The sequence below is a fragment of the Mobula hypostoma genome, chromosome 4, assembly GCF_963921235.1.
Source record: "Mobula hypostoma chromosome 4, sMobHyp1.1, whole genome shotgun sequence".
NCBI classification, from domain to species: domain Eukaryota; kingdom Metazoa; phylum Chordata; class Chondrichthyes; order Myliobatiformes; family Myliobatidae; genus Mobula; species Mobula hypostoma.
This window is the reverse complement of record NC_086100.1, coordinates 27,848,831-27,866,674: the sequence shown is the minus strand read 5'-3', so window position 1 is coordinate 27,866,674 and position 17,844 is coordinate 27,848,831. Positions and strand designations below refer to the sequence as shown.

The window sequence follows — 17,844 nt, the reverse complement described above, 5'->3', positions numbered from 1 at the left end:
ACGCCTTAACCATTCGGCCACACGCCAACACATTGCAATGTACTGCTGCCACAAAACAACAATTTTCATGACATATGCCAAATATATTAAACCCGATTCTGATTCTGAAACCAAACAACAGAATGGGGAAGAAATGTGATCCAAGTGACTTTGACGTGGAATGATTGTTGGTGCTCATGGGGTAGTTCGAGTCTCTCAAAAATTGCTGCTCTGCTGAGATCTACACACACAACTATAGGGTTTACAGAGACTGGTGCGAAAAACAAAAATCAGCCAGTGAGTGGCCATTCTGTGAGCAAAAATGCCTTGTTAATGAGATGGGTAAGACAATAATGTCTTGACTTACTCAAACTGACAGGAAGGCAACAATAGCACAAAAAAACTACATGTTATAACAGAGGTGAGGAGAAGAGCATCTCAGAACACACATGTCGAACCCTTAAAGTGGACGGGCTACAACAGCAGAAGACCACAAGCATACACCCAGTAGCCAGTTTATTAGGTACCATATGTACCTAATAAAATGGCTGTTAAGTGTGTATATAAATTATATAGTTACCTTTAAAATCTTTAATCCAATAATTTTCAGTAACTTGTTTTTGCTGTGTCAGACCTGGCCAATTCTGCTGTTAGATTGTCTGTAATATTGACTTAGTTTTTCCTCTTTCTCTGTACACAGCCACATCACTTGGGTGTTTCCACCCTTCTCTCCTGTAGAGTTCAGTGTTTAGCATAAGCTCTCCTGTTGCTTTACACTTTGCCTTCTCTCAGAATTGGAATCATTTATCATCACAAATATGCCATGAAATTTGTTGTTTTCACTTCAGCAGTACAGTTCAAAACATAAAAAATTGCTATAAATTACAATAAGAATATATTAGCCCAGCCTTGTTTTGTTTAGATCAGTTTGTGGTTAGTTTAGTTTTTTTTCTTATCTTTTTGTTACTTTGTGTTTTTTTTTCTTGTGTTTTTTTTCATTTTTCCTTTTATCATGATTAACTATATCGAGAGTTTGGGAGGTCTAGTGTATTTGTATTATCTATAGTTTTACTTGTATATGTCTATTACCAATAATGTAATTCCAATCTCTGTATTACTACTGGTACTATGTTTATGAACCTGAAAATTAATAAAAAGATTTTTTAAAAATTATGAGAATACACACACACACACACTATATACATATATATTTACACACATAAATACGGATACACATAAATAAGTAGTACAAAAGGAGCTCATGGGTTGCTTCATTGTTCATTCAGAAATCTGATGGCGGAGGGGAAGAAGCTGTTCCGAAAGTGTTGAGTGCGTGTCTTCAGGGTCCTGTACCTCTCCTCTGAAGGCAATAATGAGAAGCGAGCATTTCCTTTTTCTAACTGCCCTGGTTATTCCCTCAGTCAGGCAGTTGAATCAACCTGGGCAAGCCTGGATCAAACCTATCACTGACAGTCCCACTGTTCTATCAGTCCCATGTTCTCTGCAATTTAAATCCACAGGTCCAAATTACAACAGGCTTACATCAGAATTCAGAGCAGTCCACAAAAACTACCTTGTTATTTCATTCGTTTTGCACCATTCTTGGGGTAATTTTATGTTCATGCACTGTTATGCTGCCACAAATAATAATCTTCAACATTCAAATTTATTTATCATTGAACCATAAAATGAACTGCATCATTTACATTAACAACAACCAACATATAATTCATGTCATGTAACTCAATGTTAATAAATCAGATTCTGTGTCCCATTCCTGACAACTGTCCATAGCCTGAAGAGTTTGCACGTCAGGAATGTGATGCCATCTCCCTTTCCCAGTTCTGATGAAATATAGCAACACACACACAAAATGCTAGAGGAACTCAGCAGGTTAGTCATCATCTATGGAGCGAAATAATCAGTTGATGTTTTGGATCAAGACTCTTCGTCAGATTGGAAAAGAAGGTGGCAGAAACCAGAATGGGAGGGTGGGAAGGGAAAAGAGTACAAGCTGACAGGGGATAGGTGAGACCAGGTGAGGCGAATGGTGGCTGGGGGAGGGATGATGATTTGAGAAGCTGGGAAGTGATAGATGGAAGAGGTAAAGGGCTGAACAAGAAAGAATCTGATGGGAGAGGATGGTGTACCATGGAATAAAGCGAAGGAGGTGGGGAACCATAGGGTGGTCCACTTGTCCCCCCCCCCCAAACTGATCTCCCTCCTGACATTTATCCATGCAGCCAGGACAAGAGGGACAACCATGATCTGCCCATTCACATCCTCCCTCACCACTATTCAGGGTTGTAAACAGTCCTTTCAAGGGAGGCGATGCTTCACCTGCAAGTCTTTTGGGGTCATCTATTGTATTTGGTGCTTTCACTTTGGCCTCCTCTGCAGGAATGAGTCCTGATACAGGTCGGATACCACTTTGCTGAGCACCTTCAGTCTTCACCGCAATACTCAGGATCACCCAGTGACCACTCACTTCAATTTGACTTCCCATTCTGACGTGTGAGTCTGTCACCCTCCTCCACTGCCATGGTGAGGCCAAACAGAGGCTGAAGGATCAACACTTCATATTTTGTCTCCGATCCCTTCCCATTTTCCTCAATCTAATTACACTCTCATCCCTTCTGCTCTCTTCCCCACCCTCATGACCTCCCTCTGATTTCCCACCTCCTTTCCAGCTTCTCACATCGTCCTTTCCCTCCCCTACCTGCCCATCTTCTGAATCACCTGATCTCATCTGTCATCTGTCAGCCTGTACTCTTTCCCCTCCCTCCACTTCCTTATTCTGGCTCCTGACTCCTTCCTGTTCAGTGCTGACAAAGGGCCTCGGCCAGAAACTTTGACTATTAATCGTCTCCATTGATGCTGCCTGACTTGCTGAGTTGGTCCAGCAATGAATGTGGGTTGCTCAAGATTTCCAACATCTGCAGAATCTCTTGTATCTCTTCTATTTTTATAGATGCACCGTAGAAAGCATTCTTCCAGGGTGCATCACAACCTGGTATGGAAGTTGTCTTGTCCAAGACCGAAAGAAGCTGCAGAAGATCGTGAACACGGCATAGCACATCACACAAGCCAATCTTCCGTCCTTGGACTCACTTTACACTGCACACTGTCGGAGCAGTGCTGTCAGGATAATCAAGGACACGACCCACCCAGCCAACACACTTTTCATCCCTCTTCCCTCCGGGAGAAGGCTCAGGAGCTTGAAGACTCGTACAGCCAGATTTGAGAACAGCTTCTTTCCAACTGTGATAAGACTGCTGAACGGATCCTGACCCAGATCTGGGCCGTACCCTCCAAATATCCGGACCTGCCTCTCGGTTTTTTTGCACTACCGTACTTTCCATTTTTCTGTTTTCTATTTATGATTTATAATTTAATTTTTTAATATTTACTAATTTTTACTATTTTTAATATTTAATATTTGTAATCCAGGGAGTGGGAAGCACAGAATCAAATATCGCTGTGATGATTATGTTCTAGTATCAATTGTTTGGCGACAATAAAGTATAAAGTATCTCTAATGAACCATATTTCTCTTTGCATAGATGCTACCTGACCTGGTGAGGATTCCAAGCATTTTCTATTTTGTTTTTTTTAAATGGAATTACATGTGCAATTTGTGGTGTTTTTATTTGGGGAAGAGGTGGAGTACATACCATTCAAATACACATTACTGGGGGTACAGCAGTTAGGGTGAAAACATCCACCAGGTCAGGCAGCATCCATGGAAAGAGAAGCAGATTCAATGTGCTGGATCAACAACCTTTCTTCCAAACCTCCAGCCACATCAAGCAAACAGTTTAACGATAAGATAGGTATGGGTCGAGGAGAATCTCTCTACACAGTTTAATAGTAAAATACAACAACACTTCCATAAGGCATAGGACTAGAATTAGGCCATTCAGCCCATCAAGTCTGCTCTGACATTTCATCATGGTTGATCCAAGATCCCAATCAATGCCGTACACCTGCCTTCTCACCATATCCTTTGACGCCCTGACCAATCAGGAATCTATTAACTTCTGCTTCAAATACACCCATTGACTTGGCCTCCAACGCAGTCTATGGGAGAGTATTCCATAGATTCACCACTCTTTGGCTCAAAAAAAATCCTCCATTCCTGTGTTCTATAAAGTCGCCCCTCAATTTTGAGGCTGTGCCCTCTATTTCATTAGAGGAAACATACTCTCCACATCCACCTTTTCTAGTCCTTTCAATATTCAGTAGGTTTCAATGAGATCCCCATGCATTCTTCTAAATTCCAGTGAGTACAGGCCCAAAGCTGCTAAACGCTCCTCATATGTTAACCCCTTCATTCCTGGAAACATCCTCATGAACCTCCTCTGACCCTCTCCATTGATAATACATCCTTTCAGAGATATGGAGCCCAAAACTGTTGACAATACCCCAACTGCGGCCTGACTAGTGTCTTCCAAAGCTTCAGCATTATCTCTTTGCTTTCATATTCTGTTTCCCTTGAAATAAATGCCAACATTGTATTTGCCTGTTTCACCACAGACTCAACCTGTAAATTAACCTTCTGGGAGTCCTGAACAAGGACTCCCAAGTCTCTCTGCACCTCTGATGTTTGAAATTTCTCCTCATTTAGATAATAGTCCGCACTATTGTTCCTTTTACCAAAATGCATTATCAAACATTTCCGAACTTCCAACACTCGGGAACAGATTAAACCTTTTCCAACATATTTATAGATTTCGGAAAATAAATTCTTAAATAGTGAGTACTTTTAATAGAACTGCAATGGCGGGATAGATTTTAGTTCTCGATCTGGTGAACTGTGGAAACGACTTCTGGAGCGCATCCGCACATACAAGCCTCATTTTTTCTAACGTTGGCGAAAAATATTACCGCACTTTGTATGTTAAATAATTTCTTCAAATCGTTCTGCACGTCAGACAATCTCTTGGGAACGCTCATGGGGTTATCTTCACCAAACTGCGAAAAACATTTCTAAAGGTTACATTCCCCAAAAGCTCAAATTAACCCCCAAGATGATACCTCTGTAGTCGCCCACCCCCCGGCGATTTGTTTTACCACGGGCGTCAGAGGGTTAAAGCACCCTTCTTTGCTTCATTGGGGCTTTATCCCACAGGGTGTCGGAGCTTATGTAACTTGCTTTGCAAAGAGGATAGCGCAAATTCTGGCGAGTCTGCGCCCTGTAGGCTTGACACTTGGTGATTCCCATCTCTCAGCCATTGCCAGGACCGGCTGTTAGCGAGTGTGGAGCCGGGAAGATCAGGTTGGTGGAGCGGGGGATTTGGACTCCGGGAAGACAAAATCGAGTCCAGTACCTGGCGTCTGCACAACGCGAGGACAGCTCCCTTTAACTGTCCCACGCTGCTTCCTGCATCCCATTGACTTACAGAGAGAAGCACAGCATGCAGCAGTTTCCGGGGCAAATTGTACCCCAAGTTCGTCCCGAACTGTACGGTGAGTATTATGCAGTTGTTTAGTGCCGAAACTTTTTGCTTCTCGTCAAACTTGTTAATTGGTTATCAAGAAATGCAAATCTTCCAAATCAAGGGAACTAGGAAACGGGACAATACCCAGACAACAAATTAAATACAACGATCCCGTTTAATTTCATGGTGTATTTGCGCTTGACAAGTCCAATTTTTGTAGTAAATGTTCCCACTACATTTGATCCAAGATTCAGTGAGCGAGGAGTCTAATTAGAAATTGAAAACAGCGTCGAATCTAAACTAATCGTTAGCTTTTGCGGTTAGTTGTTCATGACTTCATCCGCCAATACAACCCCACCCACAATATAAGCAAGTCCCAAGTAATCTAATTCTCAAAAAGAGTTAAAGGAAATTTAATACGTTTTAATTAGTTGCGCCTCTTTTAATTGATGTCTATAAATTACATTCTGCACATTTATAATGAATCGTATTCGTTTGTGTTTGTGAACGGTTTAAACGTTATTCGCGCTAGGCTTTATCATTAAGATTCCGAAAGAAGGCGCGAAATTTTATTTAGCAATAAAATTTTCAGTTTGCGTCTCGTAGCTATTTTGCGTCACACCTAGAATGCACATATCTCAACTCCAGAATTATTCGCATCAATTCGATGCGAATTGATTTGGATAAAGCCCGTTTCGAATTCATCCTCTCGAGGAGAGGGGTATAATTAACTGATGAAGGGTGTGGGCCCGCAGCATCAACTGTTTCTTTATTCGTTCCCACCTGTCCTGACCGGCTGAGCTCCTCCAGCATTTTGTGCGTGTTGCTCTGGATTTCCAGCATCTGCCGAACCTCTTGTGTGGGGTTGCAAAAGCAAGACACATTTTACAATCCGTATGGCATTTTGTTTAGACATTTACGGGTATTATACCTATTGATCAAACCAACAATCCGAAATATCAAGCTATGGAGAGGGAAATTAATATTATTCACATCGCACCATTCACTTGAATGAATAAAAAAAAATTAGTCGAAAAGCGGAATGGAAAATGTTCCTCGTTTACTTTTGTAACACGCCCACCAGAATTAGCTGCGTTTGGCTATTAAAACTATCGGGTTTTTTATACGCAGTGACTAACCAGACGGGCTAATTGGACATCTTTCTGCTTTGTTCTGCAAACGCTGGACATTGACCGATGAGGAGAGATAAAGTGGACTGTCCCGAGAGGTTTTACAAGTGTGAGAAGTGAGCCGATTGAAATGTGGGGCTTGTTAGAATAGATATGAGTGAAGTTCCTCCTGACTAGAGGGGTCTCGAACAAGAGTTCATGGACTTAATATGAGGAGCTTAGCATTTAACCACTGCATGGGGGGGGGGGGAGAAACACAATGGTGCAGCGGGTAGTACAGTTGCCGCACAGTTCCCATGATTTTGATTTGCCGCTGATGCTGCCCGTTGGAATTTACATTTTCTCCTTCACTTGAATGCCCCAGTTTCTTGCAGTGGACTTCGACTTATTGGGACACATGGGAATCAATACATTTTGGCCTTTTGGCTCAATTAAGTGGCTGCCCCATTTAGCCAAGGTTTCAAGGAAATAGTTTAAAAAGTATAAAAAAGACAAACGGCCATTTAAGTGAGTAATAAATTAGGTACTTAAATGAAATACAAATTCGAACACTACCAATACAGTACAGTACTATAAACTGTAATTCCTTATAGTTATCGATGAAAGAATCCAGTGTACTCTGCTGAGATCTTTTGATAGACTGCAAATGAACAAAATCAATGCAGCTATCTAGTGCAGATAATGGACTGCCTTCATTCGATGCATCCTGCAAATCTTCATTCTCATTCTAACATTCAAGATGTTTGTAGATACTTTCAAATTCTCTGTAGTTCCTAACTTGTAGAAGTAGTGAATTTGTTTTATTTTAACTCCTGGCTGTTTCCGGCATCTGCAAGCTTGAAACCTCAGAAAGCAAAACAGTCCTGAATTGTCTCACTGCTTATTTCTTGCCAACTATCAGTGTTAGAAATCGCTGAATTTTTAGTACAAACACACGCAACAGACGCTATTTAAAAAACATTCATTCTAAGCACGGTGTACTTACAGCCACGGAAGTGCACGTGACTGGCACTAGTTAGAAGCTGTTTGGCAAAAGTCTCCTGTTCCAATTAAGCGGCATAGTGTCCAAAATAGACGACGGGAATCCTGGTTATTTCCTTGATTAGATTTTATTTTTTTTTAGCATTGTCCCAAATAAGTGGCTGCCCTGATTAACCAATGGCCCATTGTACTACCTTGAGATTCATTTTCCTGTAGATATTTACAGTAAAATAAAGAAATATAATAGAATTTATGAAAAACTATGCATCAGAATCAGGTTTAATATCACTGGCACATGTTGTGAATTTTTTTAACAATGGCAGCAGTACAATGCAATACATGATAAATATAAAAACTGAATTACAATAGATACATATATTGAATAATTAAATTGATAAATAGTACAGAAAAACAGAAATTCAAAGAGAGTAGTGAGGTAGCGTTCATGGGTTCAATGTCCATTTACAAATTGGGTGGCAGAGGGGAAGAAGTTGTTCCTGAATCACCGAGCGTGTGTCTTCAGGCTTCTGTACCTCCTACCTGATGGTAGCAATGAGAAGAGGGAATGTTCTGGGTTATGGAGGTCTTTGATGATGGAAGCCGCCTTTCTGAGGCACCACTCCTTGAAGTTGCCTTGGATATTATGGAGGCTGGTACCCATGACTTGCTACAGTCCAGTCCAGTAGCCCTGCACCCTCCCATACCAGACAGTGATGCAGTCAGTCAGAATGTTCTCCAAGGTACATCTGTAGATGTTTTCGAGTGTTCTAGTTGACAAACCAAATCTCCTCATGAAATATAGCTGCTGTCTTGCCTTCTTCACAGCTGCATCAGTATGTTGGAACCAGGTTAGATCCTCAGAGATGTTAATGCCCAGGAATTTGAAATTGCTCACTCCCTCTACATCTGATCCTTCTATGATTGGTTTGTATTCCCTTGTCTTATCCTTCCTGAAGTAAAAAATACATAACACTGGGAACGTGAGTTGTAAAGGATCATTGAAAGTGAGTCTCTAGGTGATGGAATCAGTTCAGAGTTGTGCTAAGTGAAGTTGTCCATGGCAGTTCAAGAGCCTGATGATTGTAGGGTAATAGCCGTTCCTGAACCTGTTGGTATGGGTTCTACAGCTTCTGTACCTCCTACCCCAATGCAGAAGTGAGAAGAGATCATGGCCGGGATGGTAGGGGTCCTTGATGATGGATGCTGTTTTCATGTAGCAGGCTCACTGGCCACTATAAATTACCCCTGGTCTTGGCGTACAGCAAGAGAGTTGAGGTCTATTGATAGCCATGCGAGAAAAACTAGATTACAGAGTATGTTTCCTCTAATGGGGAATTGGAACTGATGGGAATGTTCTGAGACCTTGTATAGACCTGCTGGGCCAAATGGCCTCCTACTATAAGAGGAAAATATCTGAAATATACAAGATTGGGATGAGAAGAAATTTCTTTACATAGACCTCAGCACATCTATAGAATTCTCTACTCCAGAGAGCAGTGATCCTCAGTCACTGAATAATTCAACACTGATACTTTATAAGATATTAAGAATAGCAAAGGACTCGTGTTAGTGCAAAAAAAGTTGTACTAAGGTAACAGATCAGATTAAGGCACATGAGGATGAACTGGATTTGTTTTTATTCATCTTTTTAAGTTACTTCCATTTGTTAATATTGTTGGCAAGAGGTAATTTTATTGCCTAATCCTCAAGTGCATAACTAATTGGTTAACTTTGATACAAACTGGGCCCTCCTCCTGAATACTTTGAGCAACGTACCCCCCCCCCCACACACACACACACACACACACACACACACACACACACAGTGCTGGAGCCGTCAGGCAGCATCTATGGAGGGGAATAAGCAATCGATGTTTTGGGCTGGCATAATTTTGCCTGGGCTTGCTTTATGCTTTGATTTTGTTCAGAGAGCTGTTTGATTGCACAGATAATAAAAGTTAGGATTTTGCTGAGTGAAGAGGGAGTTAGACTAAAGCTCCCTGTTCCTTCAGCACTCCCATGAAATGTTTTCAGCCTCTGTGTGTCTCATGGCTCACTGATAACTAATAATAGCTGATTGCATGAGCAATCAGAGAGCATCAATGAAATCAGGGCCCATGGTAATAGATTCTGAAAAGAGAACCAAGTTCACAAAGACCACATCCAAAAACAACAACAATATAATAGTAGGTCCAAATACGCAAGATTTCTTTGAACTGAGTGCAAGTGGATGTCTTGACTCTTAAAATTAAACTCAACTTTTTAATTTACAAGTTATTACATATAAAGTCAATAGAAAGGAAATTTCAGACCAGAAAATAATGAGCGAAATTCTAATCAAGCTGTTCCTCTCAGCACTGTCAAGTCCTGAACGGCTAATATGTACTGTAACCTTTCAACCCAGAACAGTCTCTGAACTGACTGAATTTTGGATCAAATTCGGTAAGAATTTTTAAATCAAGATCCTCACATAAATGTCATTATGGCTTGCCTTATTCCTGTGTATGTAAGAAATTATCTATTTGAGACTTTCTTAAACCCACATGAATAAGGCAAGGTGTAGTTACATTTTTGTGTGGATTTTGATAATATTATTTATTGTTTTGCATTTTTGTCTGATATAAAACTCCATGTTTCCCAATTGCCTTAATCAGGACTTACCATTCCTAACAACTGCAGGTACTTGAGCATGATTTTGGAAGAAACTACTTTTTAATTTTTATGTAGCGTATTGGTTAGCACAACGCTTTACAGTACCGGTGAGCAGAGTTTGATTCCCGCTGCTGCCAGTAAGGAGTTTGTACGTTCTCCCCACAACTGCATGGGCTTTTTCCAGGTACTATGGTTTCCTCCCACAGTTGAAAATGTATTGCTTGTTATGTTAATTGGCCATTGTAAATTATCCCGTGATTTGGCTAGGAGTAAACTGGGGGATTGCTGGGCGGTGCAGGTCGAAGGTCCGATTCTGTGCTGCATCTCAATAAATAAATTAAATAATTATACATTCAAAGCAGCTCCACAGAGGTGGATTATGAAGAAAAATAGCAAACTTGATAAGCAGGAAAATAATTACTTTAATTCTTCTGTGGAAGCTTATTGTTGAGAGTACGCAATGTTCACAAGTTTTCAGATTGTTTATTACGTGCTTCTTTAAAACATAAATGTTGGCGTTAATAACACTTGAAAATTTAATGAAAATTAAGATATTAATTGAAATGTGTTTAAAGTTATACTACAAACTGATTGCTAACTCAAATTTTGCATCAGAAATCTTGACATTGTTGGACAAACGTAAACACGAGAAAATCCGCAGATGATGGAAATCCAAGCAACGCACACAAAACGCTGGCGGAACACAGCAGGCCAGGCAGCATCAATAGGAAGAAGTTGATTTCTTCCTATTGATGCTGCCTGGCCTGCTGCGTTCAGCCAGCGTTTTGTGTGTGTTGTTGGACAAACAATTCTTGGTATAAACGTTTTAATGCTTTTGTGGCCAAATCATCAACTGAGGGGAAAAAAAGTAACAAGTAACTCTATTGTTTCACATCAGATGAGACAGATTTTTGTAATGTGTACTGAGGAAAAGGCTGAGGTGCAAATTGATTTGATTTCAAGTATCTTCTGGGAAGAAACTTTTTCTGAGAACAAATGTGCAGAAATCATTTTTGACAGTTTCCCATTGCAAAACCAAGCCCTTTGGATTCCAATACACTTTCTGGTGTTCCCACAGACTCCCTGCAGATCTCCAAGGGATTTCACTTGAGTGCATTATAATGAAGGCCAGTAATGGTGAAGTTCTGAGTTTCATCAGTGAAGCACAGATATAACTTCAGTTTTTGAAGTTGAGTTGCTGCCAGCATTATCAGAGGAAGGCAAGAGAACAAAGTTTCCTAGAATGAAGTGGGGGAGGTGGGAGAAAGTTTACTAGTGATCCTTGCAGCTTTGAGTCTCTGTTTGCTGGGATTTTATTTTGCCATTTTGTCTTTGCCATGGAAGGAAGTGATAGAAGCAGATAATTGTTGTGCAATCCCAACCACAGTGAGAACTATTAAAGGGTAGTTCTTCAGCTGTTTTTGTGTGAAGAAGCAAGAGAAACTTAAGAAGGAAATCAGGAGGGCTTAAAGAAGACATGAGGTTGCTCTAGCAGACAAGGTGAAGGAGAGCCTCAAGGGCTTCTACAGGTATATTAAAAGCAAAAAGATAGCAAGGGTCAAAATTGGTCCTCTGGATGATCAGAGTGGTCATCTATGCGTGGAACCAAAAGTGTTGGGGGAAGATCTTCAACGGAGTTTTTGCATCTGTATTTATTTGGGGCATAGACACAGAGTCTATAGATGTGAAGCAGAGCAGCAGTATCGTCATGGACCCTATTCAGATTACAGAGGAGGTGGTGTTTGCTGTCTTGAAGAAAGTTAGGGTGGATAAGTCCTTAGGGCCTGATAAGGTTTTCCCTTGGACCCTTTGGGAGGCTGGTGCAGAAATTGCAAGGGCCCTAGCAGAGAGTGCTAGAGGATTGGAGAATAGTTAATGTTCCATTGTTTACGAAAGGCTCTTAGAATAAGCTACATATATAGAGAAAAGGAGGAATGGTACATCTGTGGAATTCATTGCCACAGGTGGCTGTGGAGGCTTTGAAAACTGCGTCCTAGAGATTTGTAGTCATAAAGAAAACTTTTGCCACATTAGCTTTCATAAATCAAAGTATTGAGTACAGTAGTTGGGATGTTATGTTAAAATTGTGTAAGACGTAATTTGGAGTATTGTGTGCAGTTTTGATTACCTATCAATAAAATTAAAAGAATGCAGAGAAAATTTAAAATTATGTTGCCAAAACTTGAGGACTTGAGATACGTATTGGGAAAGGTTGAATAGGTTAGGAATTTATTTCCTGGAATGTAGAAGATTGAGGGGAGATTTGATAGAGATATACAAATACAAGCAGGCTTTTTCCATTAAGATTGGGTGAGACTACAACTCGAGGTGATGGGTTAAGGGTGAAAGGTGAAATGTTTAAGTGGAACCTGAGGGGAGAACTTCACTCAGAGCGTGGTGAGATTGTGGAACGAGCTGCCAGTGGAAGTGGTAGATACGGTTTGATTTGAACATTTAAGAGAAGTTTGGATAGGTACATGGATGGGAGGGTTATGGTCCAGGTGCAAGTCGATGGGACTATGCAGATAACTAGTTAGGTACAGACTTGATTGTCTAAAGGGCCGGTTTCTGTGATGTAGTGTTCGATATCTTTCCGACTCAAAGCCACAGGGACTGGAGAAACGACAGGAAGACCGAATTTCATATGAAGGCACTGGTGAACATCAGTTTATAGGAACAGTTCACTTCTCCAAAAAGGCAGTACTCAAAGTCAAAGTGAAATTTATTACCAAAATACATATATGTCACCATTTGCTACTTTGTGATTCATTTAATTACAAGCATTTATAGGAAAATAAAGAAATACAATAGAATCAGTGAAAAACTACACACAAAGACTAATAGACGACCAATGTGCTGAAGAAGACAAGCTGTAAAAATAAAAATAAATAAATAATACTGAGAACCATGAGTTCTCACCGACATCTCTGAATGGAAAATCCTACAAAAGGTAGTGGATTTGGCCCAGTATATCACAGGTAAAGCCCTCCCAACCACTGAGCCCATCTACATGAAATGCCGTCAATGGAAAGCAGCATCCATCATCAGAAATCTTCGCCTCCCAGGTCAAGCTCTCTCCTCATTGCTGCCATCAGGTAGAAGGTGCAAGAGCCTCAGGACTCACACCACCAGGTTCAAGAACAGTTTCTACTCCTCAACCATCAGACTCTTGAATGAAAGGGGATAACTGCACTCACATGCCCCTTCGTTGAAATATTTCCATAATCAATGATCTCACTTTAAGGACTTTTTAATCTCATGCTCTCGTTATTTATTGCTATTTATTTATTTTGCATTTGGACAGTTTGTTCTCTTCTGCACTCTGGCTGAGCTTTCACTGAGGCTGTTCTGATTACTATTCTATAGATTTGCTGAGTACGCCCGCAGGAAAATGAACCTCAGGGGGACGCGTATGTTGTCATTGTTCCTTTCCGTACCTTGCGTCAGGCGGCAACCTTGCAGTTTCTTTAGCACTTGTCTGCTTTTTACGATGCCGAGATGCTAGCTCAATGCTCAACCTAGCACGCAAGGAGCTGCTCAGATTTGAAGCCAGGACCACTCGCCTCGAGGTCTGGTGCAGTTGCCACTATGCCATCAGCTGGTAGACATATATACACTTCGATAATAAAATTTACTTTGACTTCGATGAGTTGTAGGGTCTTTGAAAGTCATTACAATTCATAACCTATCCTCTTAGTAGAGTGACATTTTCTGTAGACAAGTACCAAAATGTTTCATTACTCTGCCATTTAAAGGATGTCCCAATTCAACAGCTGTTAGCAAATTTATCTCCATACTGCAGTCAGGGATCATGAGAAGGAATGACGGTGGAGTTGTACTGTATTAACATTATCAAGGTATTGCTTTTTTTCAGAGTTACTGATCAAAAGGAAGAAGAGGGCTATATGGCTTTCAAGCATTCTCCTACTTCTTTCACTCCTAATCACCGCTGCTGGTATTGTCACTGCAACAAGAACGGAGAATATAAGCATTATCGGCTATGCGTCTGGAATAATTGTAAGTGCAAATGGAGAAATCCTTTTGAGAGGATAAATTTCACTTCCCGTGGAAACACCCACAAATGTGTCTACTTTCTGAGACCTTGGGAGATAACACCAAAATAGCAAAAAGAAAGATGGGAATCTGCAATAAATACAGAACGACATGAAAATGCTCAGACAGAGAAATAATTAGCATTTCAAGATCCAACAAAAGTTAGAGATCTAACGGGATTTAAGACGCAGAGAAGGAAGTTTGCGAGGGAGGAAAGACAAAATTATACCTAATCTCAGATAAGGTATCAGGCAATGCAAGTTCCATTCCAACAATGGCTTCTTGCTGAAATGAATACAGCCACTATAATGGATAAAAGAAAAGCTAAGAAAATAAGAAGTCTTGGCAGAAACTGATGAAGTGTCATTAAAATGACATTTTAACACTTTCTCCCTTTATAGATGCTGGCTGGTTTGCTGATTATTTCCACTAGTTTCCAAGAATACCAAACCATTTTCAGTGGTACATTTTGTGCAGTCGGTCTCTTTTCTTATTTCATGCTGTTTCAGTATTTCTGAGGCATAGGTTGTCTTTTTCAATTCGGAAGACGGCAAGGCACATTAAGTGTCAGTAACTGGTATCAGAAGTACAAGGACCCAGCAAAAAATGAATTTTACAGAAGCTCCATGTCTTGTGTACATTTCATTTTTGCTTACTCTGCTGTTGGGTATGTTGTGTTTGCAAATCTAGTCTATGCTTCAAACCTGTGCTTCCAGTTGGGCATAATTGTTGCAGCAAATCGCCCAGGCTCTCACTTGTTTACAGAATAATTTACAAACATTTTCCTTTAGGTACCCCACTGCATCACTTCAACTCCTTTATATGGGAGACTGGAAAGGCCATTACTTGAATGGAGAGAACATGACTCCTTTCAAGCTTAGGGGGAGATTTAGCCCCATGTTGCTCTTGTATGCCCTTTAAGGAGCTAGTTAAAACTAATAACAATTGTAGACTAGTGAGTTGAAAATAAGAAATTTATTATGAGAAACATATGGCTGGGTATTTATTTATGACTACATTTAAGAAATAGTTTATCATGTGTGAAGTACTTCAGAGACTTTAAGGATTTGGAAGTAATCTGTATTATTTTCTCTTTGGCAATAAATTCAGATGGTCTGATATATCATCAGTTGAGTGTGAGATCACTGGAGCCCCAAATGTAATTCTTCACTTCTAAACTTGTCAACTTAAAATTATTTTATTACTGATGCTGGCAGTCAGTTTAAATTATACGCTGCATTCTCAGGCTTGAGTGATCCCATACAAAGAAGTGAGGAGGAATTTCTTTAGCCAGAGGGTGGTAGATCTATGGAATTCATTGCCACAGGCGGCTGTGGAGGCCAAGTCATGGGGTGTATTTAAGGTGGAGGTCGATAAGTTAGTCAGGAGATGAAAGGCTATGGGAGAAGGCAGGAGAATGGGGTTGAGAGGGAAATGGATCTGCCATGATGAAATGGCGGAGCAGACTCAATGGGCTGAATAGCCAAATTCTGCTCCTATGTCTTATAATGCTCGATGTACAAAATGTGATTCTAAGAGCCATTGAATGTGAATATTTAAGAGTCATTGAAGCATAGAACCATGCAGCATAGAAATAGGCCTTTTGCCCCATGCAGTTCATCCTGACCATCAGGCACCCCTTTACACTAATCCTGCACCAAAACCAGTTTATTTTCCCATATTCCCATCTACTCTCCCTAGATTCCACCACCAATCTACACACCTTGGGCAATGTAGAACAGCTATTTAAACCCTGCACACTTCGGGAATATAGGAGGTACCATGCGCACAGTAAGGAAAGCCATGTGGCCATACAAACTTCACACAGGCAGTACCAGGGGCTCGAACTGAGCCCTGGGTCTCGAGCTGTGAGAACGTGGCTCTTCTAAACACAAGGAGACACAATCTTTGCACCATTAAACTGAGAAGAGGAAATGCATCACGACTTATTTTTGGGATTGCTAGCTCCATGTGGTTTGAGAAGAACTGCCCAGAAATTGGACATAACCCATTTTAGGTCTACTAAAATCTAACAGCATTTAGTGGCAATGCACAGTTGTGGCTTCTGCCAAATACTTGAAAAATTAGCCAGTTTGAAATAACATTACTGTGACATATACACAGGAAAAGCAGAAGAGCAGGACATTATTTCAGGACTGTTCTAAATGTCGTTTTATGGCAGAAAATAATTCATTACCCCTAACTCTTGAATAAGACAACAAATTTGTGTGTTACTGTAGAATTCCTTGCCAGGCTTTGTCACCCTGCACATATAAATTTGTAGCTGAGATATAAGTTACTTCAAAGAGATCACAGAGTATGTGTATGTTATACACAAAGTTAATGAATTTCATGACAAATGCTGGTAATATTAAACCTGATTCTGATTATAAGTGTTTCTATTTGAACTCTGCACTGGGGTACATGTTGTTAAATGTTGATTGCTAAAGGCATTCTATGATTCATGTAGAATAAGTTCTCACCTGTAGAAATGGTCTTTACATTGAATACAAGATATATAATCGAGGTAGATAAATTAGTCTGGATAGTTCAGAAATTGTTAGCATTTTGGCACAGTTCTGTTTCCATTTCCCCTCATTATTATGACTGAGTTCAGAATTCCTGCTCAATAGTGTGTGAACATGGATATCCTTAGTCTGCTGGTCACTCCAGCATTTTCCTGTCTAGTCGCCACCTGGAAACCTTGCACCAAGTTAGACCTGATATAGGCATAGCATTTCACTTCATTGGAAAGGACTGGAAAAGATACGCAGTTTATAACTTAGAATCCCTTTGAGTTAATTGAACTTTGTTGAACAGTTTTATTTTTAATTGCTTTTGGAATTTTGGAATTGAAGTATTTTGGACAGCTCCTTTGACCACAAAATCTTTATTGTTTCTCTTCCCACTGATGCACTCTGTTTTTATGAAATATTTTAATGATTACCTGCTTTTAAAAAGACTTTAACATTTTTTCCCCAATTTTTAACCAATTTGGAATAGTTTATCTGTTGTTTCTGAGTTTCAGAGACACACAGGTATGGTCAAAGGTTTTGACAGGTGTGGCAACTGGCTAAGCCAGGGCATGACTGAGGCTGCCACGAAAGATTAATCAGCATTTATTTTTTATTGGAATGGTCTTTGTCATTGATGCCCTTTTTGGTAACAGATTTATTACACTGTTGCTTTAGGTCATACTGCTAAGGTTAATGATGTCTTCCAGAATTGTCCAAGGAGAAAGGATATTTTTTAAAATATATACAGTACATTATTCTGGGTCGCTTATTGCTGACAGGAAAATTTTGGCTAATAGTTGATGGAAGGGTGTGGAGGAATGCTGTCCTGGTACAAGTAGATGGAACGAGGCAGAAAAACAGGTTGGCATAGACTAGATGGTCTGAATGGCCTGTTCCTGTATTGTAGTGCTCTGTCAACATCAATTGCATTTGAAATATCTAATGAAAATTTCAAAGAGGCTGCATGGAATTGAATAAATTCATCCATTTATGAGGGTGGTTAATGCCTTTGGAACAAGTCCAGTTCTTGTCAACAGTAGCAGCGTAACAGATTCAGTTATAAACTCACTTCAGGCCGCATTTTCTACTTCT

The 17,844-nt window shown here is 40.2% G+C and overlaps 1 protein-coding gene across 1 annotated transcript in view; it reads left to right on the top strand.

Annotated features, from left to right (window-relative positions):
* The first annotated feature begins 5,253 nt into the window (after positions 1–5,253).
* The window catches only part of LOC134345077 (transmembrane protein 255B), a 105,659-nt gene continuing 93,068 nt past the window's right edge, over positions 5,254–17,844 (top strand). Inside the window, exons 1-2 of the mRNA XM_063045210.1 lie at positions 5,254–5,448; positions 14,058–14,200. Coding sequence (XP_062901280.1) covers positions 5,397–5,448; positions 14,058–14,200 — 195 coding nt within the window. The 5' untranslated portion in view covers positions 5,254–5,396. The remainder of the gene's footprint in view (positions 5,449–14,057; positions 14,201–17,844) is intronic.